The sequence below is a fragment of the Leucopleurus acutus genome (genome assembly GCF_964270905.1).
Source record: "Leucopleurus acutus genome assembly, chromosome: 8".
In the NCBI taxonomy this organism is placed as follows: Eukaryota; Metazoa; Chordata; class Mammalia; order Artiodactyla; family Delphinidae; genus Leucopleurus; species Leucopleurus acutus.
Window position 1 is genome coordinate 104,300,835 of NC_139151.1, and position 21,809 is coordinate 104,322,643.

The 21,809-nt window shown below is 60.2% G+C and overlaps 2 protein-coding genes across 4 annotated transcripts; one reads left to right on the top strand and one right to left on the bottom strand.

Annotated features, from left to right (window-relative positions):
• Positions 1-1,390: 1,390 nt before the first annotated feature.
• AIP (AHR interacting HSP90 co-chaperone) lies at positions 1,391-7,654 on the top strand. 2 transcript variants are annotated; one of them, XM_082844889.1, is made up of 6 exons: positions 1,391-1,522; positions 4,520-4,699; positions 6,018-6,206; positions 6,597-6,773; positions 6,876-7,017; positions 7,349-7,654. In XM_082844889.1, exons 1-6 carry the CDS (start codon positions 1,424-1,426, stop codon positions 7,552-7,554), a joined length of 993 nt encoding a protein of 330 aa, XP_082701015.1. In that variant the 5' UTR covers positions 1,391-1,423; the 3' UTR covers positions 7,555-7,654. The 2 variants fall into 2 exon arrangements, with proteins under 2 accessions (XP_082701015.1, XP_082701016.1); XM_082844890.1 differs by having other exon boundaries at positions 1,396-1,522; positions 6,876-7,009; positions 7,349-7,549.
• Positions 7,655-8,273: 619 nt separating this feature from the next.
• Positions 8,274-21,453, bottom strand: PITPNM1 (phosphatidylinositol transfer protein membrane associated 1). Of its 2 annotated transcripts, XM_082844875.1 has the most exons (24): positions 21,354-21,453; positions 20,290-20,408; positions 18,605-18,819; positions 18,398-18,519; positions 17,970-18,194; positions 16,169-16,495; positions 15,996-16,091; positions 15,801-15,908; positions 15,020-15,081; positions 14,676-14,926; positions 14,169-14,358; positions 13,962-14,069; positions 13,568-13,725; positions 13,274-13,479; positions 12,650-12,820; positions 11,816-11,980; positions 11,439-11,587; positions 11,203-11,313; positions 10,649-10,765; positions 10,287-10,435; positions 10,051-10,200; positions 9,787-9,970; positions 9,364-9,492; positions 8,274-8,730 (listed from the first exon to the last, which is right to left on the bottom strand). In XM_082844875.1, exons 2-24 carry the CDS (start codon positions 20,365-20,367, stop codon positions 8,467-8,469), a joined length of 3,735 nt encoding a protein of 1,244 aa, XP_082701001.1. In that variant the 5' UTR covers positions 20,368-20,408; positions 21,354-21,453; the 3' UTR covers positions 8,274-8,466. The 2 variants fall into 2 exon arrangements, with proteins under 2 accessions (XP_082701001.1, XP_082701002.1); XM_082844876.1 differs by lacking the exons at positions 8,274-8,730; positions 9,364-9,492; positions 9,787-9,970 and having other exon boundaries at positions 10,082-10,200; positions 10,649-10,823.
• Between the last annotated feature and the right edge of the window lie 356 nt (positions 21,454-21,809).

A 21,809-nucleotide genomic window follows, 5' to 3' on the forward strand; every position in this document is an offset into this window, starting at 1 on the left:
AGGCTCGGCGGCCATGGCTCACGGGCCCAGCCGCTCCACGGCATGTGGGATCTTCCCGGACCGGGGCAGGAACCCGTGTCCCCTGCATTGGCAGGCCGACTCTCAACCACTGCGCCACCAGGGAAGCCCTGAGGTATTTTTATATATACTAGTGGATTTAATTAGTTGAACATTCATTTAGGATTTTTCATATTTATATTTATTAGTAAAATGGGTGTATATTTTTCTTGCCTTATGGTATAGTTATCTGGTTCAGAATCAAGATTAAAATAGCCTCATAAAATATGTTGGTTGGCTTTCCCTCTTTTTCCATTTTCTGGAGCAATCTGTATAGGATACAGACTACTTGTTGCTTCAGAATTTGGCAGAAGTCGCCTGACAAACTTCCTGTGTGGGTAAAAAAAAAAAAAAAGCTAAAAACAAACAAAGCATGTTTCCCTTTCACCCCAGAGGTTCCACCTCTCTCAGGGGACTTTGGGGGGGAAATGAACCAGCATAAATATCTGAAGCCCTTAGCACGTGGGGCAAAGGGGACGGACAATAATTCTTCGCAGTTATGAGGATGGAATGAAGACAGTGCACAGGTCCCAAGACATTCCCTTTATTCGGTTACCTAAACCTCGAAAGTGGGAGCAGAAAACTCTTACAGCTATTCTTCACAGCTAGTTTCCAGAGGCGGAGAGAAATGTTGTACTACCCCCGAAGTGCCTCACTTCTATCATTCCTATATTTCCTAATACTCACTGGGCAACTACTATGTGCCAGACACCGCGGAGGATTCCATGGTGACGACACATCCAGCCAGGACCCCACAAGGGACTGTCAGTCTCTTGGGGAGTTTACGGTTCCCACAGGAACACAGAAACCCTCCTTCCTCTCTTTCTTACTCCTAGTTTTACTTATTTATTTATTTATATTTAAAGAGAAAAATCCAGGATGCAAAAGTCACGACTATTGTGCTAGGTATGCTAAAAGAAAAAACCCAGAAAGGAATACACAAAAATAGTAGTTTTAGGGGGTGGCGTTACCGACGGGCCCCCAGCCCCCGCTCCATCCTAGTTCTGTAACGCTGTTATACTATTCCTACAACTTAAAATAGAGTGGCACACGGCCACTTGGGAGGGCCCAGTCTATATCAGTTCAATGACACAATTGCTAGGGACGCCCCCGCCCCGCCCGGCCGACTCTGGCCCCGCCTCTCTCACCTCCCCTAGACAGCCTCAGGCCCCGCCCCTGGTCAGATCCGCGCGCTCAGCCGCAGCGCAGAGAACCAATCACTGTCCGTTTCCACGTTCAGGCCCTTTACGGCGTCTGCCCTTAGCCAAAATGGCGCCAGTTCGGAAGTTGCCGAAGTTGACGAAGCAGGTCCGGAAGCTGCCGAGCGAGTCCGGAAGTTGCCGAAAGAGAGCAGCGGGGAAGGAGGATGGCGGATATCATCGCAAGACTCCGGGAGGACGGGATCCAAAAGCGTGTGATAGAGGAGGGCCGAGGAGAGCTCCCTGACTTTCAGGATGGAACTAAGGTTCGTGTTTATCCCCTTCCCTTAACCGTCCGTGGCGCGGTGCGCATGCGAGGCGGGAGGAGGCTGTAGGCGAGAGATTGCGCATGCCCAGATAGCAGTGGTCGGTGACCCTACCTCTCACATGCCGAGCTCGACGCTGATTGGTCTGGATTTAAGTAGAGGGTGAATTCGGATGCGTCTGCCCCCGCCCCCTGGCTTGGCCGTGTGGCCACATTGGTTGGGGAGGCCGTCAGTCATTATAAACAGGTTGCGGGAGGTGGGAGGGTTGACCCTATTGCTTGCACAGACCCAGCGCTGGAGAAGACCCTAAACCGGATACCTGGGCTCTGGGAGGGGCCCCTGGTTTGCAAGGCTCAAAATCTATAGACGGAAGGGTCTTCTGAAAACACAGACCAGCTCCATTTCTTAGATGGGAAAATCGAGGCCCTGGGACGACGCACCAACCGAGAGAACAAACAGGCCCAGAGGTTGGGTCTGCCAGACCAGAATCCTTTTGGCAGCCTTCCGAGTGCTCTTCGTGGCATTGCTCGGGACAGATAAGGGCTGGGAAATAAAGAGCCTCCCATCTTCCTCCTTTGCACATCCAGGCCCCCACCTCCAGCCTCTCCGGCCCCTTCCCCCAAACAATGTACATCTCCAGGCTTACCTGCTTCTGCTTATGCAGTTCCCTCCTCCTGGAGGGCCTTTCCCTGTTGCCACTTGCCTGTAGAGTAAGGAGTTTCCTGGGGGCAGCCCCTGTGCCCAGCAGAGCAGTCACATAGGACACGCATCTTGAGCGAATGAGTAAAGATCCTGGCCCCCAAAATAACTGAAGTGACATACCTTGTTGATGACTACAACAGTTTAACATTTAAAACATACTGGGGCCGGGCTTTCCTGGTGGCACAGTGGTTGAGAGTCCACCTGCCGAAGCAGGGGACGCGGGTTCATGCCCCGGTCCAGGAAGATCCCACATGCCGCGGAGCGGCTGGGCCCGTGAGCCATGGCCGCTGAGCCTGCGGGTCCGGAGCCTGTGCTCCGCAACGGGAGAGGCCACAACAGTGAGAGGCCCACATACCGCAAAAACAAAACAAAACAAAACATACTGGGGCCACCAAAAGTAAAAGCTACTGTGCCAAGATCCAGCAGGTAAAGATCCTAGCCTCTCTCAGTGTGAGTGATTTGAGGCAGAGCTGCACAGCCCTAGTGATCAGTGATACCAAGAGGGATCCTTTCCCAGATGCGAGAAGGGAGGTGGATGTGGGTGGATTCCCCCATGGGCTGGGGGGTTGGTGGCCTTGAAGAAGGTCCTGGCAAGGGAGATCCTGGATGGAACAGACACCAGCTGGAGAGAACACTGTAAAAATAGTGAAGATTTGTGAACAATGACCCTGAAGGAACAGGTACAGGTAAATTAAAAAACCAATCACCAGCATTGATTGAGGGCTCAGATGAGCACCATGCTAAATGCTTCACAAGTTTATTTTCTTTCCTTCTCACAAGAGGAATAGGTACTATTGTTGACCCCATTTTACTGATGTGGAAACAGAGCTCAGAGGAGTGGCTAGTGGTGGTGGCAAAGAGTGTGGGTTCCTCTAACCATATCCTGTGGAGGGTTCAGTGTTTAGACCTCTTCTCTCTTCACTCTCCCTGAGATGATCTCATCCAGGCTCATCTCTTTTAAAAAACTCTCCATGCCTGGGCCACTCCCAGATGTCTATCTCTAGCCTTCCCTCTCCTTTAAAGTTGATATCCGGCTCCCTACTCACCATCTCCACCTGGATGTCTGGTTGGCACCTCAAACTTCACCTGCTCCCCCCAAGCCTTCCCATCTAAGTTAAGGGCACCTCCAGCCTTTTGGTTGTTCAGGCCCAAAACCTCCCAGTCTCCATGGCTCCTCCTGTTCTCTCACTTCCCACAGAAGATCCTCAGAATACACCGGTGGTCTGACCACTTCTCACCACTTCTGCCACTACCACCCTTGTCCAGGCCGCCATCATCTCTCTCCTGGGTTATTGCAGTAACCACCTTCCTGCTTCTGTCCTCCCTCCGCTCCAGCCTCTTCTCATCCCAGCAGCAGCAGAACCCACGTCAGATCATGTCCCTCCTCTGCTTGGAGCCACCCGCTGGCTCTCAACTCAGAGTGAAAAAACAAACTCCTCACCACTGCCTGCAGGCTCTGTGGGGTCCATCCTTGCTGACCTGGTGACCCCGTGATGCACAACTCCTTGCCCTTGTTCACTCTGCTTCTGCTACACTGGCTTCCCGTTTTGTGAGCACCCCACACACTGTCCCTCTGCAAGGCTTTTGCACCTGCTATTCTCTTGACCTAGAAAGTTCCCACCCCTTCCTACCCCAGCACCTGCCTGGCTTGCTTCTCCCTTCAGATCTCTGGGGTTTTTTTTGGCCACACAGCACAGCTTGTGGGATCTTAGTTTCCTGACCAGGGATCGAACCCAGGTCCCGACAGTGAAAGCACTGAGTCCTAACTACTGGACCGCCAGGGAAGTCCCTCAGATCTCTGCTTAAATGTTGTCCTCGCAGAGACTCCTGCCCCCTGAACTCACCCTGCCTTACCTGCTGCATTTTGTTTTCTGACCCATAGCACTTAGCTCAACCTCACACAGCACATGTTGAGGCCCATCTCTTTCCTCTAGAAGAAGTTCCATGTGAGCTCCATGGGGGCAGGGACTTTTGTCTGTTTTGTTCACTGCTGGGCCTAGCACAGAGCTCAGGCATGTAGTAGGTGCTCAGTAAATATTTATTGAAAGAATGATTAGTGCCAGACTGCTTGGGCTCCTGTCCCAGCCCGTCCACCCACTAGCCATGTGATTTGGACCCCTTCCCTCTCGGTGACAGTATCCTCACCTGGGTGATGCGGTAAAGCCAGGTGTAAGGTTGGGCGGTGACCCCTGGGAGAGCCCTGTCCCTTGTGCCATCTGCAGGCTGCGAGCTGGGCTTGTCCTTGGGGGATGGGGGAAGGCTGTGCCCTTGTCTGATCCCATTTGCGGCCCGCAGGCCACGTTCCACTACCGGACTCTGCGCAGTGACGAGGAGGGCACCGTGCTGGACGACAGCCGGGTGTGTGGCAAGCCCATGGAGCTCATCATCGGCAAGAAGTTCAAGCTGCCCGTGTGGGAGACCATCGTGCGCACCATGCGGGAGGGCGAGATCTCTCAGTTCTGCTGCGACGTCAAGGTACCCGATGCCCTGTGCCTGCCTGCATCTGTCTGCCCGCACCCAATGGCTAGGCCACCACCGACTCCCTCCAGGGCACCACACCACCAGGACACTGGCGTCCTGGCCCCTATTCCACCTTTTCCTCTCCCTTAGCCGGACTGCAGCCAGGGACTGGCTCTCAAATGCAATGACCCACACAACTCCTTACTTCAAACTTCTCTGGCTCCTGGTCACTGTCGAGCTAAAGTGTAAGCCATAGATGCTCACATGGCCCTGCAGGGTCTCCCTCCCACTCACCTCCCTGTGTTTCCATCCCTTTCTTGGCCAAGATCCTCCCTCCCACTTCAAACTGAATTCCTGGGTCACCACCCCCAGGAAGCCTTCCCTGACTACTGGTGGTTGACTTGAACCCCATCTCTGGGTTCTCCAGCCCCTCATGCTCTGCATGGCCAGGATCTGGTCCTCTGTCTGCATCTAAGCTACTTCAGGGCAGGGATTGGGCCTGTTTACCTTCAAAATGCGCAGTGTGGGCCAGCCCAGAGCCAAGACTCAGAACACATCTGCTGGCTGGATGAATGTTAGCCGAGCAGTCTGCCCTGTGCAGGGTCAGTGAGAGGAGCTGGTTAGACTGGGGTGAGGGTGGTCTGGCTCCCGCCATCCCAGCAGATGTTCCTAGTGAAAGGTCAAAAGCTAGGTCTCCAGGAATTCCCTGGCGCTCCAGAGGTTAGGACTCAGCGCTTTCACTGCCGTGGCCCCGGGTTCAATCCCTGGTCGGGGAACTAAAATCCCACAAGCCTTGTGGCCAAAAAAAAAAAAAAAGCTAGGTCCCCTATGCCTGAGGGTCTCCGTTGAGGGTTTTGAGGTTGCTGCCCTAAACCCACCTCGGAGATAGGCCCTGAAAGGGGTGGGGATGGGGCAGCACAGAAGAGGCGCCAGGAACAGAATGTGGAGGGACCCCAGTGATGGGGGGGAGCCCAGCTTGTGGGCTGCAAGCCTGGGAGAAGGAGGAGGGGCAGAGGTAAGAATTCCACTGGGCTCGTAAGGACAGGGGAGACCGGTTGACAGCGGGAGTGTGTGTTTGTGTGGAGGTTGGCGGGGTAGGCGCTTGGCTTGGGTTGGTGGCCAGAAAGTGTGGCAGGAGCTGAGGCCCGCACCGGGCTGGAGGGCTGAGAGGCTGGGGGAGTCCCGAGGGAAACGCCCTCCTGTGTTTCTGCTGAACCAGTTCCTGCCCCTCTCTGGGCCTTAGTGTCCTTTCTCAGATGGTGATGGGGCAGGGGGCTGGGCCTCTTGGGCTGGTGACCAGCCAGCCCATTGGTGCCCACTCACCCTCCGGCAGCATGTGGTCCTGTATCCGCTGGTGGCCAAGAGTCTACGCAACATTGCAGCTGGCAAAGACCCCCTGGAGGGCCAGCGGCACTGCTGCGGCATCGCCCAGATGCACGAGCACAATTCCCTGGGCCACGCCGATCTGGACGCCCTGCAGCAGAACCCCCAGCCTCTCATCTTCGACATCGAGATGCTTAAGGTGAGGGGCCACCAAGCCCCAGGCACCTCGCCAAACTCCCACTGCCCAGCTTCAGAGCGGGTGCTGGTCCCACCTGCCTGCCCAGAATTGGTGGGCCCACTGACTGTTGGTTGGGCTTGGGATGGGGCAGGCACAAGGACACCTTTGTGGACCCCCTGGCAGTGTCCTCCCCCTCCTTCAGGTCACTGCAAGGGCAGGGATTTTCACCATCTTGTTCGCTGCTCTATTTCTAGGACCCGGCACAGTGCTGGGCCTGTAGGAGGTGCTACATAAACAGTTTGTTGAACGGTCAGAGAATGAACAAGTGATTCTGTTTCCGGTGTCCAATGTCCCAGGCCCGGCCAGCCCAGAGGCTGGCCCTCGGCCCTGACTTGGCCTACACCCCGGCAGGTGGAGAACCCTGGCACGTACCAGCAGGACCCGTGGGCGATGACGGATGAGGAGAAGGCAAAGGCAGTGCCGGTCATACACCAGGAGGGCAACCGGTTGTACCGCGAGGGCCGTGTGAAGGAGGCTGCCGCCAAGTACTACGACGCCATCGCCTGCCTCAAGAACCTTCAGATGAAGGTGCCGCCTGGAGGCTGCAGTGGGTGAGTGGAGGGGGTGAGGTGGGGCCAGGGGGCCCAGGTTTCAGCACCTTTTGCCCTCTCCCTCCCCCCATGCCCCCAGGAACAGCCTGGGTCCCCTGACTGGATCCAGCTGGATCTGCAGATCACACCACTGCTGCTCAACTACTGTCAGTGCAAGCTGGCGGCCCAGGAGTATTACGAGGTGCTGGACCACTGCTCCTCCATCCTCAACAAGTATGATGGTGAGCACCGCGCGCTGGGCCGCCAGGGTGGGCCAGTGGTTGGTCCGTAGAGCAGCCTCCTCCGTAACCCCTGGGTACTGGGGCACGAAACTGAGCCTTTAATATCACCCCCACTCTGAAGTCCCGTGGGAACCCGACCAAATATCGCCCACCCAGGCAGGACCATGGGCCCTGTTGCGCCAGTGAGATATGAAAGGGGGTTCGGGGTGGGGTTGGCCTCTGCATGGGCTCCGTCCCATGATGGGCCCCTGGTGCCAGAAGTCAAGCTAAGTAGCTGGCTGGTCCCCCCTTTGTGCCCTGTGTGCCTGCTGCCCACTGGCACCCCCTGCAGACAACGTCAAGGCCTACTTCAAGCGGGGCAAGGCGCACGCGGCAGTGTGGAATGCCCAGGAGGCCCAGGCTGACTTTGCCAAGGTGTTGGAGCTGGACCCCGCCCTGGCGCCCATCGTGAGCCGTGAGCTGCGGGCCCTCGAGGCAAGAATCCGGCAGAAGGACGAGGAAGACAGGGCCCGCTTCCGGGGCATCTTCTCCCACTGACAGGGCCCTGCTGGCCCAGCCACCCTGCCCAGCTCACTGCTGCTGCGAGCAGCCCCCCCGCCCCCGCCGTATCATGCTTCTCTGTATATAAAGGCCTTATTTATCTCTCTCTCTCTCTCTCTCTCTGGGCCTGCTGAGCCGATCCATTGGCAGAGCTGGGGTCGTCACCCCTCATTTCCTGGTCCTTGGGTGGTTTGGGGAGGCAAAGAATTGGGGTTCTAATCCCAGCTGCCCATTCACCAACTCAGATCTTTTTGGGCCCCAGTGTCCCCAACAGAGAAGTGAGGGTGGTCTCTGTCACAAAGGAAGTGTTTCTCGCTGGCCAGGGCTAAGCTGCCTGGGAGCTTTCAGTCTTAAGGGGGAGACAAAGCAAGTGCAAGCCAGGGGGCCTAGTGTCCGGGTGAGGCGGGCTCCCCTCCGATCCCATGGCCTCAGCTAATGCAGGCAGAGGTTCCAGTGAGAAGCCAAGTGTGGCCCCTGGGAACTGAAAGGCCAGCCCAGGTGGTGATCGGAGGGCGGGGGTAGGCTGGCTCTCCAGGCCCCAATCCCGGCCCTGTCCTCTGACCTGCTGCGTGACCCTGGGCACATCCTGACTCCTCTTCGCCCTTCAGCATCTCTCTTGAACTGGAAACTGGGGGCTGGGCTGCCCTGTGATGCCAAGTAGGTGGGCAATCAGGTGGGATGCAGGTGGTGTTTATTTGCATGGATTTACACACACTGGAAAAGCCTCTGGGCCCTTGCTGCTCCCTCCTCCCACCCCCAGGGCTGGGTCCCCCAACATGAAAGGGAACGAACACCGAGGGGCAAACAGAGATGCAGGATGTGGGGCTGGGGGCCCAGCCTTCCACATGCGGCCACGTGGGCCTCTCAAGTGTGTGAGTAAATAACCCAAGTCCAGCCACAGTTTGGGCCTCACTCTTCGCCGTCTAGCTTGAGGCTGATGCTTCGGGCCTTGCCTCGCGCCAGGGTGGTGGGCGGCGTCCCTGGGCCCTCCCGCTCTGCCTGGCTGGGGCCCCTCGAGCGAAGCAGCTGGCTCTGTTTTCGGAGGAAGTCCACAGGGGCAGCCCCGCCATAGCTGCTCTTGGCCAGGGCGGCCCTCGAGGGTCCCACGGGGGCATGAGGGTGGGAGCTGGCCTCCAGTTGGCCCAAGTGGGCCACATAGCCATCTGACAGGAACTGCGGGCAGAGGTGGGCAGGGATGAGGGGATGGCTGGTCTCAGGCCCACACGCTGCCCTCACCTGTCCTCCCCAGGGTCCTGGGCAGTGCTGGCTGCATTATAGGCCTGGCACAGCCTGACCAACCCCAGGCTGAGCCAGGGCACCTTTATTCCTGGCTCTGCCTCTCTCTGGGTCTCATCTTGAGTTTCCTCATCTGTAGAATGGGATTTTGGAGGAAAACAACAGCAACTAACGTTTAGCAAGCACTTGCTTTGCGCCCAGCCCCGTGCATGCTGATATGCAGTAAATCACGTGCTCTTCATGATAGCTGTTGAGGTCTGGTCCATCTTATCATTTCCATTTTGCAGACGAGAAATTGAGGCTCAGAAAGGTCAAGGCCTATGCCCAGGATCGTGCCAAAGTGGAACCAGTACTCAAGGTCTTGAGCATAGTATCAATCCTGGCCTGCCCAGCACCTCCAAGCTGCTTGTGACCCCCATCCTAGGAGGAGCCCAGGTTCCCTGATGCCAGCCATCCTTCTCACAGCCGCCTGCCTTAGGTGCTTCTTAACACATGGGTGGTCCTTCCGGCCCAGACCCAGGCTCCCACTCCCCAGCTGGCTCGCAGTCCCCACCTTCACTTGGTCCTCACCTGGCACTGCGCCTGGAGCTTCCGCACGGCGCGGCCCACGATGTAGGTCTGGCCCGGGGGTAGGCCCAGCGCCGCATATACGGCCACATCTTTGGGGGACCCGTAGCCGGCCACGATGTTCAGTTCCACCTGTGGCCAGAGAGGCCAATCAGCAGCCCCGGGGGGGCGGAGTCGTGAGGCAGGGGGTGGGGTCTGGTGGGCATCCGGTTCAGAATGTTCCGGGTCGAGGCCATATGGTCTACCTCACCAGGTCCGGGTGGGGTCGGGACCGGCCGTATCTCTCTAGTTGGCCCCAAGGACAAGGGGCCCCTGGGACCACGAGGGCCTTGGTGGTCTGTTAGGTTCGGGGGCCGATGGGGGTGAGACCAGATGGGCCTCCTCCCGGGGCGACGGCGGGGACGGGACCCTCCCCAGTCGCCGCACCTCCTGCACCAGGCTCTGCAGAAACACCGCCTTCTGGCGCAGCGGGTCGTGGGTGAGGCCATCGCAGAAGGAGACTACGCCGTGGGGGAAGTTGTGCTGTGACAGCCAGGCCACCACGCGGTGCTTCTGCATGTCGGGCCGGCCCGTTACGTACACGATCAGGTAGCCCGCGTCCTGCCAGTGCCTGCAGGGTGGGGCGGCGGTCAGCTCCACGCGCCAGGGGTGGAGACCAGTCACCACGGCGAGCCGGGCGGCCGCTCCTACCTGACCACGTCCACGGCGCCGGCGCGCACCTTGGGGTCGCTGCCCATGATGGAGACGCTGGCGGTGAAGGAGCCGTCGATGCTGAACACCACGGCCTCCGTGCTGCGGGCCACGACCGTCAGGCAGCACTCAGCGTACGTGTGGTCGCCCCTACGGCCCAAGGGCTGCTTGAGCGACATAGGGGCGGGGCCCAGAGGAGCCCCACCCCGCAGAGGCCCGGCCCACCCCGCGCTCACCTGACCACCATGCGCACCGGGTAAACGCCGATACCCAGCGCACGCTCCACGGGCACCGGGAAGGTGAGGCGGCCCGAGCTGTTGGTGACCTCGGTGCCAAAGTGAATCCACTTGCCTGACAGCGGCTGCGTCATGATGTAGATGTCCACCTAGCAGGCAGAGGGGGCGAGAGGGTCCCCCCGACGCTGAGCGGAGGAGGGCCGAGGCGGGCCTCTTGTTGGGGGAGGACGGGGTTGGGGGCTCAACCTAGTGTGACTGGGAGCTGTCCGTGGGACAGGAGGCAGCACCCGGACCTCCCGCTTGGGGCGAGTTCGGCCCGAGGGCGGCCGGTCTACCCGGGACTGAGGCCTCTGTGTCCTGACCTTCTCTCCGGTGAGCGTGACCACGTCCAAGGGCCCGTACATGAAGCGCCCGTTCAGCACCTGGGGGCGGCCCTCGCACACCACCGTGTCGCTCGCCCGGTGGTTGGAAGTGACGTTCTGGTGGGAGGAGACGGCGTGAGCCCGCAGCAAAGAGGTGACAGGGATGCGGGAGGTGCTGGTGAGGGGGACCCGCCCTCAGACTGGGGTGCTCGGCCTGGAGGAGGCGGGGTCGCTGCGAGAGAGGGGCGAGGCCCGAGGGGTGGGCGCTTTTGCTGACCCCGATCTGAGGTCATGAGGGCCTCTGTGTGGAGGGCGGTTCCGAGGGGCCGGAGGCATGACAGGTTGGGGTGCAGAGGATGAGGAGGTGGCGGGATGGTTAAGGGAGGAGACCAGTTGGTACCCAGGGGCGGGGCCGAGGCATGAGAAGGTGGGGCCAGGACCCAGGACCCAGGGTCAGCGGGCGGGATTGGACCCCGGAAGGTCTTGAGGGGCGGGGATCCTGGGGAGAGTAGGCAGGGCCTCGCTCTTGAGGGCTCGAGGGGCAGGGCACGTACCCGGATCTTGACCTGGGTGCGTTTGCGCTGCCACTTCTCCCTGGGGAAGGCCGGGCTGTAGATGGACGGCTCCTCGCACTCGGCCAGCTGCGGCTGCTCCTTCTCCATCACCTGCGAAGAATCGGACCAGCAAGGCCACGTGAAGGGGGCAAGGGTGCCTGGGGCTGCCCCTCCCCCAGCCCACGGCTCCCTATCATTGTCCGGTTCCCTCTCCCACCCCGCATCCCTGGGCCCACCTGGCGCAGGATGAAGGCCACCACATCCGCCGACTCCCAGTAGCTGGCGTGGAAGAGGTGGGGCAGCGAGACGGTGGGGAAGGCGGTGAGCGCCTCAGGGCAGTACAGCGAGTAGTCAATCCGCTTGGTCCCCCACCAGCGCTCCAGGACTGTACGGCCACGGTGGGCAGTGAGTCAGGGGTGGCCTCCCACCCCATGCCCACCCGTATGGCCCCTAATGCTCTTCCCTCCCTCTTTTCTGCCAACCCTGCTGAGTCTGGAGTTGGGTGCTAGGGCGCACTCATTCCAGAGCAAACGCTTGGGGCAAGGGTGTTTCAGCTGGGCGTTGAAGGTGGAATAAGTACTCCCTGCCCAGGCTGGGTGGCTGGCTGACTTACTCTTAACCACCTCACTGGTGGTGCTGAGGGCAGCTGGCTGGGCTGGCAGATCACTGCCTAGCTCACTGCCCTTCCAGAAGGCTCCGCTGGTAGAGGTGGGCGTTGAGGGCACCAACATCTCCAGCTCCTCCAGAAAGAGGCCTGAGTGGGTCTGCAGAGTGTCAGCTGTGGGTGGACGGGCGACCTCAGTGGCGGGCTGGGCCAGGCCACCCTCCTGTCTTCCCACCCAAGGTTCCAGGACAGCCTGGCCCCCATCCCTCCCCCATCCCCCCTGCCAGCCCTCCCTGGTTGGGTCTTGGCTAAGGCTGAAGTGCCCCACATCTGGGTGGAGGTGAAGGGTGGGGGCAGCCTCTCCTGTTAGCTCACCCCAACAGCCAGCCGCATTCCTGCCAGCATGACTGCCGCCACCACCTGGACCCAGGCCCACTTGTCTCATGGGGCCAAAGGGCTACTCACTAGCATGCACATGAGTACACACCCCAAACCAATACACGAACACAAGTGCATGCGGAGACACAACGCATCCCTACACACAGACACAGCAGCCCCTCTCCCCGCCGGCGGTGGGCGGCTGCTCTCAGTGTCACCACCTCCTCCCTTCAGCCCAGTTGTCACCACTGCCCCCAACTTCTGGGCAGAGAATGTTAGAGGGTCTTGGGGATCCAGACTGCCCAAGGGGCCAGGGGAGGGCTCCCTGGTCCTGGGAGTGGTGACATGAGAGAGTACCAATGATGTGGGAACTACCTCATGTCTTCTTGGGAGAGGGGGGCCCACACCCATCCCTCACTGTTGGTGCCGTCCTCTTTCTCCCCTTTATCTTGGTTGGCGGCATACCCAGCAGCAGGGATGAGCCGTCTCCCAGGGGGAACTTCTGGTAGCGCGGCACAGCCAGTGGGGCGATGGCCTGGAACTTGGGGGCCAGCAGGGGCTCAAGGCGGGAGGCGCAGGGGTCGGCCGCATGGAAGAGGTTGTAGATCTGCTCACAGGCTGGCCGCATCTGGGCCACTGGTACCCAGAAGATAAAGGGGGGAGGGGATTCATCTGGGCATACTGGGAGGCAGGGGTTGTGGGAAGCGGCACCCTGACATGCTGTGTGACCCTGAACCAGCACTTCCCAGACTCTACTCCCTGGGAGGTCCCTGGGAGTGCTTAAAAGTGAGACAGGTCTCTCGGCTAAAAAGAGATCAGAGCCTTCGATTTGCTGATGTTCAAGATGAAGCGTTCCCCATGCCTGTTGGACCCCCTCTCATGAAAGCATCTGTGGGTATGCGTTCCTCCTGGTGCACTTTGGGACACTTGGCCTTGGCAAGTCCCTTCTTTCTGGGCCTCAGGTTTTCCCTCTCCAGCCAAGCCATTTATTTGTACAGTGGGGAATGGTATAAACACCCCCTTTTCAGACGAAACAAAGAGGAGATGGGGGAGGGGCAGGTGAAGCCCACCCCCACCCTGAGGGCTCACCCTCCAACGTGGGCATCACGGTTTTCCGCAGAGCCAGCACCAGGCCCAGAGGGGAGCCAAAGAGGAAGAAGCCGGAGACCTTGAAGTCAAGGCGGGTGGCACTGGTGAGACCATCAGGAACCTCAGAGGCGGCAGCGGGTGGACAGGAGGCTGTGCTTGCCCTTCGGGGTTCCCCAGAGGAGGTGGCCGAGGGGACCGTCTGCAGGCTGGGGGAGGGGGGGGAGGGTGCTCAGTGCTGCTGCTTCCGCAGCCCAGCACAAGCCCAGTTTGGGGTTGATGGGGCAGGAATGTCACCTGTTTTGAGAGCCCTCGGGCTCAGGACTGGCCATGTCGCTGTGGGTGTGCTGGGCAGGCAGCACTGAGGGCTCTGGGCTGGCCCGGCCCAGTCCCTCCACCCCATCTGCCAGGGGATCCCGCACTGGGCCAACCTCCGGGGAGAGCAGCTCATTGTTCTAGACGGAATAGGGGACAGAAACAGCCTTAGGACTGGAGACAGTCGATTTCTACTTATTTGGAAGTGAGGAAAGAGGCTTGGGGGTTGGGCAGGGACTTAAACAAAGAGTAGAGCCCCAGAGGAGGTGGAATGAGGCAGCAGGGGACAGGCCGGAGAGAGGGCATATTCCAGGGGCAGAGAACTCGAGCCGGGGAGACACCGGCCTCCTGGGGAGGCGGGTCCAGCCACACTGACCGTGCTTCCGCGGCGGCTGCTGCTGCGGCTCCCAGTGCCCGCGCTGGCGCTGTGGCAGAGTGCGTCAAAGCCCAGGATTCCACCGACGCCATCCCCAATCAGCACCACCTGGGTGGAAGGGCAGCGCCATCAGGAGGGGCTGCAGCAGAGGCAGGAGGATGGGGGGCTCCCGCGGCAAGTTCCCCGGGAACATCCCTAACTCCTGACCTGCCCGCAGAAGCCGACACCCTCAGACGAGCGCAGGAAGGCGGCGTAGGCCTGGTTAGTGCGGGCAATGACCGTGGCCACAGCGCCCTGGTATCGGGAGGATGAGGTGGCCAGCAACGGCAGGGCAGCCAGTGGAATGTGGTCCTGGGAGCGGGACAGGCTGTCACCGTCATGGCTGTAGGGACTCAGGCTGTAGGAGGAGGGGGTATAATGGATGGGTGGGGGGCCTCCAGGCCCTCCACTGCCCCCTCTAAGTCCCCTTGACCTGTTGGCAAGTCCTAGCACTGGAGGGCCTTTGTGGGGACTGTCGGTATCCCAGAGGCCTTTGTGATGGAGCCATTGACTAGAAACTGAAATCCAGCTGGGTAGGTGACTAGCCCAGGTGTTTGGCTTCCTGGCCTCCTCCCCCTCCCCCCATGGGGCCTCTCTGGTCTCAGGAGCCCCCAAGTGGCTGTCCACACCTTGGGGACCCTGTGTGCCCCCCACCCTCCCATCCCTGACCAGTACTTGGAGACAAGGGCATAGGCAGCGGCACAGATGGGTGGGCAGGGCACCAGGCGCAGCGCCACGTGGCCCAGGGCCTCGGGGAAATGGACGCGGGTGATGGCCTCGAAGGCCAGGCTTAGCGTCTGCACATCCGCCTGCTTGGAGCTGGTGTCTCCAGGGCCTGAGTCTAGGATGTTGCCGCTGTGCAGGATGAGGAAGAGGGCGTGGACTGCGCATGTCTCCGCCCCCAGTTCCCCCGCTCCATCCGGGCCCTGCGGGGCACAGGGGGGGTGCCAGGGATGTCAGAGCAGTGGCCTGGCCGGTGGGTGGGCAGAATGAGACGCGGGGTGGCCGACCATACTCACTTCTGGGTCCCTGGGTGCTCGGACCCCATCCCCAATATCTTTGGTGGACTCGGTTCCAGGGTCTGCAGGATGGGGAAAGCCAGTGAAGGGGACTGAGGGGTCTGTGGGGATCCCTTCATCTGGTACTTCAGGTACCCCTGCTCTGCTGTCTGCCTGAGCACCCGCCCTCGCCCCCCATCTTCCTCTGACCTTCTCCTCTCACCCGACTCTCCCAGGTCATTTCACGTTTCTGCGTCTTTGCACATGGCCAGTCCTGCTGCTGACAGGCATGCTTCTCCGCACAAGCCCTGTTTGCCTGGAAAATTCCCTCTAATCCTGCCCTGTCCAATATGGTAGCCACTAGTCACATGTGCCTACTTAAACGGAAATGAATTAAAATAACAATACCAATTTCAGTTCCTCAGTCCCACTCGCCACATTTCAAATACTTGCTAGCCACATGTGGCTAGTGGCTAGAACATTTCCATCATCTCAGAAAGTTCTTTTGGACAGAGCTCGTCCAATCCTTCAAAATCCAGCTTAGACATCACCTCCCACGTGAAGCCTTCCTGGACTCCAAATGAATTCCTCCCTTCTCTGTGCTGTGTCTGAACCCTGAATACACGCCCCACATCCATCCACCCACCCGTTATCTGCTCATTACTCGTCTGTGTATTTAATGAGCACCCTTTCTGGACTGACATTCATCTCAGGACCCCATTAAACTTAGGAATGAGTTGTTCTCCAAGTCCCCACCGCATACGGAGTGCTGGTGGCTGGCAACTGGATGCGGGATCTTTACCTGGCGCCCCTTCTGCCTCCATGGGGCAGGCAAAGGCGTCGATGAAGTCATTGGAGTTCCACTTGGTCATCTCCTTGGGGAAAACCTCGTCACTGTCCGAGAAACCTTCTGAAGGGACGAGGGGCTGTGTCATGGGCTGGCGGGAGCTGCTCAGGGACCCCCCCCCACCTCCCCTAACAGGTCTGGGGTGCTGACCGTGGGCATCAAAGAACTCCTCCTCAGAGCTGTTCTCAGAGTCTCGGGCGATGTTCTGCATGCGCCACTCGGACAGAGTCTGGGGAGACACGCCCCCTGCAGGGCCACATTGGCCTCAGCCTGGGAGTCCAGCCTGAGGGCCGCTCCCTCCCGCCCCTGTGCCTCAGCCTCACCTCCATGCTGGGACGAGTAGGAGGAACGGGAGGACGAGGACCACTTCTTGCCAAAGCTGGCATCGGGCGAGGCATCGGGGCCTGGGGGCACCTCGGGCCCATCGGGGGTGCCAGCACGGCTGGTCCCAGCCCGGGCCTCAGTGCTTGGCTTCCCGGGGGGCTGGGCCTCGGGCCCCTCACTGCCTGTGTTGCACTTGGCCATGCGCTGTGCCAGCATGCGGGCGGTCTCTTCCTCCAGTGCCCGGATGTCAGCCATGCTCAGCTCTGTCCACTCGTCCTGCCAGCACCAGGCCTGGCGGTGGGCCCGCAGCATCACCCGACGCAGACCTGTAGGGGCCCAGGCATCAAAGCCATGTCCTCCCCACCCACACGCCCCAGCCCCGCGTTTCCCTGCCACTGCAGCCACATGCCCAGCCCGTGAGTTCAGGTAATGGCTCCCCTGGGCACACCACCCACCCAGGCCCACAAAGTATGGCGGGGTGAGCGCTGTCGGGAGACGGGAGTGGAAACTGGGGCATCTGTCTTCCTGCCTCGCCTCCCTCCCTGCCCACTGCCTCTTTTATCCCTCTGGACACCCCAACTCTGAGCGCTGAGCCCACCCCGACACCCTGGGAAGCTGGGAGCAATGTTTGTTCTTGCTTCTTTCAGCTGGCTTCCTGCTGATTTCTTCACAAGAGTTAACAATTAAGGCGTTGACAGTTAATGAAATTGTTGATGGTTAATGAAGGTGTTAAGAGTTAGTGGAAGTGTTGGCGCTTAATGAAGCAAAACATGATACCCATTCTGGGATATTTTCATCCTAAGCAGAGGACTAAACTTAGAGACTTCAATATCTAGGAAATACAGTCATGATGATTGAATTATTGTTGTAAACTTCTGGAAGGAAGCCCACCAGAACCTTAATAGTGGTTATATGTGGGTGAGTTTCATTTTCCTAATTTGTGCTCTTCGGCATTTTTCCAAATTTAAGATACGGTGCCTGTATTACTCTCCGAGTTAAATTTCCTCATCTGTAAAATGGGAATAAGAATTGTCCTTACCTTGAGGGGTGTTGGGGGTGTTAAAGGAGATCTTGCATGGGAAGTGATTAGCAGAGAATTGGGCATGTGGTGATCAATATTAGCTTTTTACTATCTGGCCCAAACTCTTCCTCATTTACAGAAGGGAAAATTAAGGCGCAGAGATGGGAAGTAGCTCCCTGGAGGAGAGTTTCCATGAGGGTCCGTGGTGGAATGGAACCCAGGTCCCTGGACACCCCCATCCTTCTACCTGCAGGTAGTCTACCCTCAGACCTGGGAGGTGGGGCAGGGCTGAGCCACAGGAACTGTGGGGTTAGTTTTAGGGGGGGCATGAAACAGGGCCTCCTGGATAACAGGGCCAAAGGATGGGACTCGGAGAGAGCGACAGAGTCACAGCTTTGGCCTGCACTCCTTAGCGTGTTGCAGGTTAGAGCTGGTGACCCGCCTGAGAGCCTCTAAGTCTCGCTTGACCCACAGAACACTGGAGAGTCTTACAATTTTAATGGATGAGAAGCAGCATCTCTGAATGTCAGAACCGGCATGGACCTCAGAGATCACGTTGTCAGCTTCTTGCCCGCCTGACTCTCACCTGTACCTCAAGGCTAGGCTCCCCCAACCCCTAGCTAGGCTGTGCGGCTCCCCTCTGCCTCAGTGCCCACCACATCAAACGGAAATGACGGCTTTATGTTTCTGTGGCCCCAGTAGACTGAGAGCATCCCTGGCTCAAACGCGCAGCCTGGTGCATGCCGAGTAAATAGAACCTCGCAAGGCTGGGCGCTCACCGACATCGTGGATGAACTGCTCAATCTTGGCCTGCATGCCCCAGTAGCGGAACTCAACCTTGCACAGCTTATAGGCGCACATGAGGGGCCCCGTCTGGGCTGCTGTGCGTGCCCAGTCATCAGCCAGTGGTCCTCGGCCTGTCTTGGCCGAGCGGTACAGCCGGGGGTCTTCTTCTGCTTTGTACTCGCCTGGGGCCACTGCATCCCGCACAATGTCGATGGTATCTGGGGGGGTTCCGGCAGCGCTGAGCAACAGCAGCCCCCTCCGGCCCCTGCCACTCCTCCCCCACCTCGGGATTGGGGGGGCAACTTTCATGCACAGGAAGCCTAGACCGGGAGAGAGCCTGGGACTTGTCAGAGGCCGCCTGTTGAGGTGGCAGGTGTCCTGAGAGGGGCTCCACGGTCCCCCCGCTGGCTCCAGGCCTCACCCAGGATGCGCTGTCTCCGCTCAGCCCCACTCAGGTTGAAGACATTCGGCTGCTGCCCCCCATCAGGCAGGTAATAGGTCTCTATTTCAATGGAGAATTTCTCCACAAAGGGGCAGGTGTACCTGGGCAGAGGGTGGGGGTGAGGGTCACGGCTGTGCCCACCAGGGCTGTTCCCCTCCTGGCCCCAGACCTGCCCCACCCACTCACCGGGTGCGGGTGTAGGGATAGGCATTCCAGGATTCCTCCTCCACCTGCAGGGCGGCCTTGGGCAGCAGTGCCCGGAACCAGCCTGGGATGTGGGAGCCCACGTGGTACACCTTGTGTGTGTACTGCCCACTGCCACCGGGCCCATCCGTGTAGGGCCGGTTGGCCAGGATCTCCACGCCACTGCCCTCACCACTTGACTCTTCTCGGCTCTTTTTCTGCAGCCCAGGGCAAGAGTAGAACGGGCAGCTCAGACCCAGATCAGCTCCTGGGATGGGATCCCAAGCTAGACCTGGTCCCCTGTGTAGCTCTGAGGCCCTAGTCCCAGCCGTTCTAACTCTCTGAAACCTGACCCTGGTCCCCTGTAGCTCCTGGGGTCAGGATTACAGCCGCTGTCCAGTCCCCTATGGGGTTCTGCAAGCCAGGACTCATTCAGTCATTCAAGTATTTGTTGTCTGCTCTATTCCAGACATTGTTTGGGATTATGTTAATTGGGATCTGTTGATGTACAGAACACAGACCCCTGCCTGCCCCTGTGCAACGTATGTTCCAGTGGAGGGAGATAGATAACAGACAGAAAACAAAAAAAAGCAAATTAGAAGGTGCTAAGTGCTGTGGTAAAAAGAAAGCACAGAATAGGGTAAGGGGGATAGGGCTGGGGGTTGCAATTTTGATGGGATGGTCAGGGAAGGCCTCATTGAGAAGATAACATGACCTTGATCTGAAGATGACCTGGGGGAAGGGAGGGTGCTGAGCAGGTGTGAGGTGGGGGCACTATTCGAGGCAGAGGGGAAGCCAGTGTAAGCTCCTGAGGTGGGCGCATGCTGCGTGTGCTGCTGGCAAGAATCCAGGAGAGTAAAAGGGGCCCCCACCTTTCTAGGACCCCAACACCAGCTCCTGCCACACCCCTCACAGTTGGAGAGCACTCAGATCCCGTCCTTACATAGCTCTGGAGTTTGAACCTGGCCCACTTAACCCTCTGAGGCCAGATCCCGGACCCCTTGCCTGCTCAGGCTCTGGTCCCACATTTCTGGGGAGCACGTCTGGAACGGGCACCAACCCTCTCCCCTCCCTGAGAGCCTGCTCTGGTTCATTCTTCCCGACGTCCAGGGCCAGACCTCTACCCCCTTCCTCTTAGCCCAGACCTCAGCATCTGGGGTCCCTGCCTGCTCCTCTCTATGACAGGTTTGGGGCCTGCTCCTCAGCCCATCTCCCTGACCGCCTGGGGCTGCCGAGGTCCTGCCAAGGCCCTCTGGGAACCCCTCCCAGTCTTTCCCTACCACCTGGGACCTGCTCCTCACTTTCTGCCTCCCGCTCCTTTGCATCCTCATGCGCTCCTTTGCTTACTCCCAAAGGATTACACATTCTAAGGAGGATTAAAGGAGGTCAGATGGGGGCTGAGCGCCCAGGAGGGGCTGGGCACTTGGGGTGGGGAGGCACCACTAGGCCCTTCTGCCGCTCTTCCCACAGACTTTAACCACCACCACCCCTCCCCCACATCCGACCGGGGAAGCTCTCTCTCCTCCTCTGGCCTGAGCCCTTCCAAGCCCCAGAGCGGGACTGGAGGGGGATTGAGCTGGGCCCGGCCCCTGGTCCCAGGTGCGGCCTGCGCGCTCCTGCGGACACCCAACATGAAGCATACCTCCCCCCACCCCGCGCCTTGGTCGCCTACTTCCCACCGCCCTCACCTGGATCATGTAGAGCTGGGCCACCTGGTACTCGTCCAGGCTCATGGGCAGCAGAATGTGGTACTCCTTGATGAGCATCCTGAAGGCGCTCGGCCGGCGGTGCGCGGCCTCCGCTCCCGCTGGCGCAGGACACCGCGCGGCCGTCAGTGCGGGGCGGCGGCGGCGCGCGGCCCCGAGCCCTGCGCGAGGGCCGAGGGGCTCGGGCCCGGCGACCCCATGCCCGGGCTCGCCGCAGGGCAGGCAGAGGCGAGCCCAGCTCTGCAGCCAGCGCCGCGGGGGGCCGGGAGCCTCGGCGAGGCTGAGCGCTGACCTCTTTTCCGCGCAGCCCCCGCCCCCCGCCCGCCCATCGCCACGGCAACCGCGCGCTGACGCTGGCCCCCCGGAGCCGCGGGCTCAGGCCGGCGGGCTGGCTGGCCAGCCTTGCCTCTTCGGCCGCGTCCGCGTCCAAGCCCCTCGGAACGGCATCCCTCGGGGACCCGCCCCCAGGAACCCCCGGGCCCCTCCTTCCGGGCCCGCCTTCCACAACCGGCCCCTCGGGGCCCGCCCATTGCATCCCTTTCCCCGAGTCGGTCCCGTGTCCCCCACTCTTGGACGTCCACTTAGAACCTTGTCCCCTGGGGTGTCTCTACGCGGAGCAGCCCCGTACACCCCTCCTCAGCATCTCTGTCAGTGTTCCCCACCCCCCGCCCCCGAACCTACCTTCAAAGACCAGATAACTAACACCTCCGCCCTTTAGACCTGCCTTCCCCACCCTGGCCGGCAGCCCAGTCCCCAACTCTCCCCTTCCCAGCATCCTTTCTGGACCCCCGGCACTTGTCTACGCAGCCGCCCCATCATCCTTCCCGAGGGCTGACCCCTCTTTGGGCTGAGGCAGAAGTATCCCACGGGCCCCCGCCCTGAGAGACCCCCTCCGTCCACCTGCGCCTCGGTTTCGTTGCAGCCCCTACCTACACCTCGCACGCACTGAGCAGACGAGAGGCCCCCGTTGTCTCCACTTCCTTCCACTCCCCGGCGTCCCCGTCCCCCGCCGTGCTCTTGGCCCGCCCGCCAACGTCCCGGCTCACCTCTAGTTTAGGGCGGGCGCCCCTCACCCGTTACGGGCTGGGGCGGACGGGCGGCGGGTCAGAGCCCCCAGCGCCCCGAGCCCCGGCCTCGGATTCCAGCGGTGGCCGGACCCCCTGGAGGCGAAGCGCGGGCCCATGGCCCCGACCTTCCTCCAGGTCTGCCCGCCGGTGCCCCTGCTGTCCCTCCCCGTCGCCCGCCGCGTCACTGCGGCCGCCCCGCCTCCTTCCTGGGCCCGGCGGCCCTCCCCCCCACCCGGGCCGGGTCCGGGCAGCCCCGCCCGCGGCGGAGGAGGGCGGCCCCATTCTTCCTTCCCCTAGGCGGCGGGGAAGAAGAGGCCCTTCTCCAAAGGCTGGCGCTTCTCAGTCCCGCTGTATTCTTTGGGATCCCCAAAGCACTCTGGGTTCCCACCTCCACCCTGGCCCAGCCCTCCTGTGTGCTATGGAAATATGACAGAG

Bases quoted from the DNA above. Each gene is read 5' to 3' on its own strand.
- AIP (XM_082844889.1), top strand. From the start codon at position 1,424: ATGGCGGATATCATCGCAAGACTCCGGGAGGACGGGATCCAAAAGCGT. The intron at 1,523-4,519 runs GTTCGTGTTTAT...TGCGGCCCGCAG, and splicing joins ACTTTCAGGATGGAACTAAG to GCCACGTTCCACTACCGGAC. The intron at 4,700-6,017 runs GTACCCGATGCC...ACCCTCCGGCAG, and splicing joins AGTTCTGCTGCGACGTCAAG to CATGTGGTCCTGTATCCGCT.
- PITPNM1 (XM_082844875.1), bottom strand. From the start codon at position 20,367: ATGCTCATCAAGGAGTACCACATTCTGCTGCCCATGAGCCTGGACGAG. The intron at 16,496-17,969 runs GTGAGCGCCCAG...GGGCCCCTACAG, and splicing joins GCAGTTCATCCACGATGTCG to GTCTGCGTCGGGTGATGCTG. The intron at 14,927-15,019 runs GTGAGTATGGTC...TGTGCCCCGCAG, and splicing joins GAGCACCCAGGGACCCAGAA to GGCCCGGATGGAGCGGGGGA.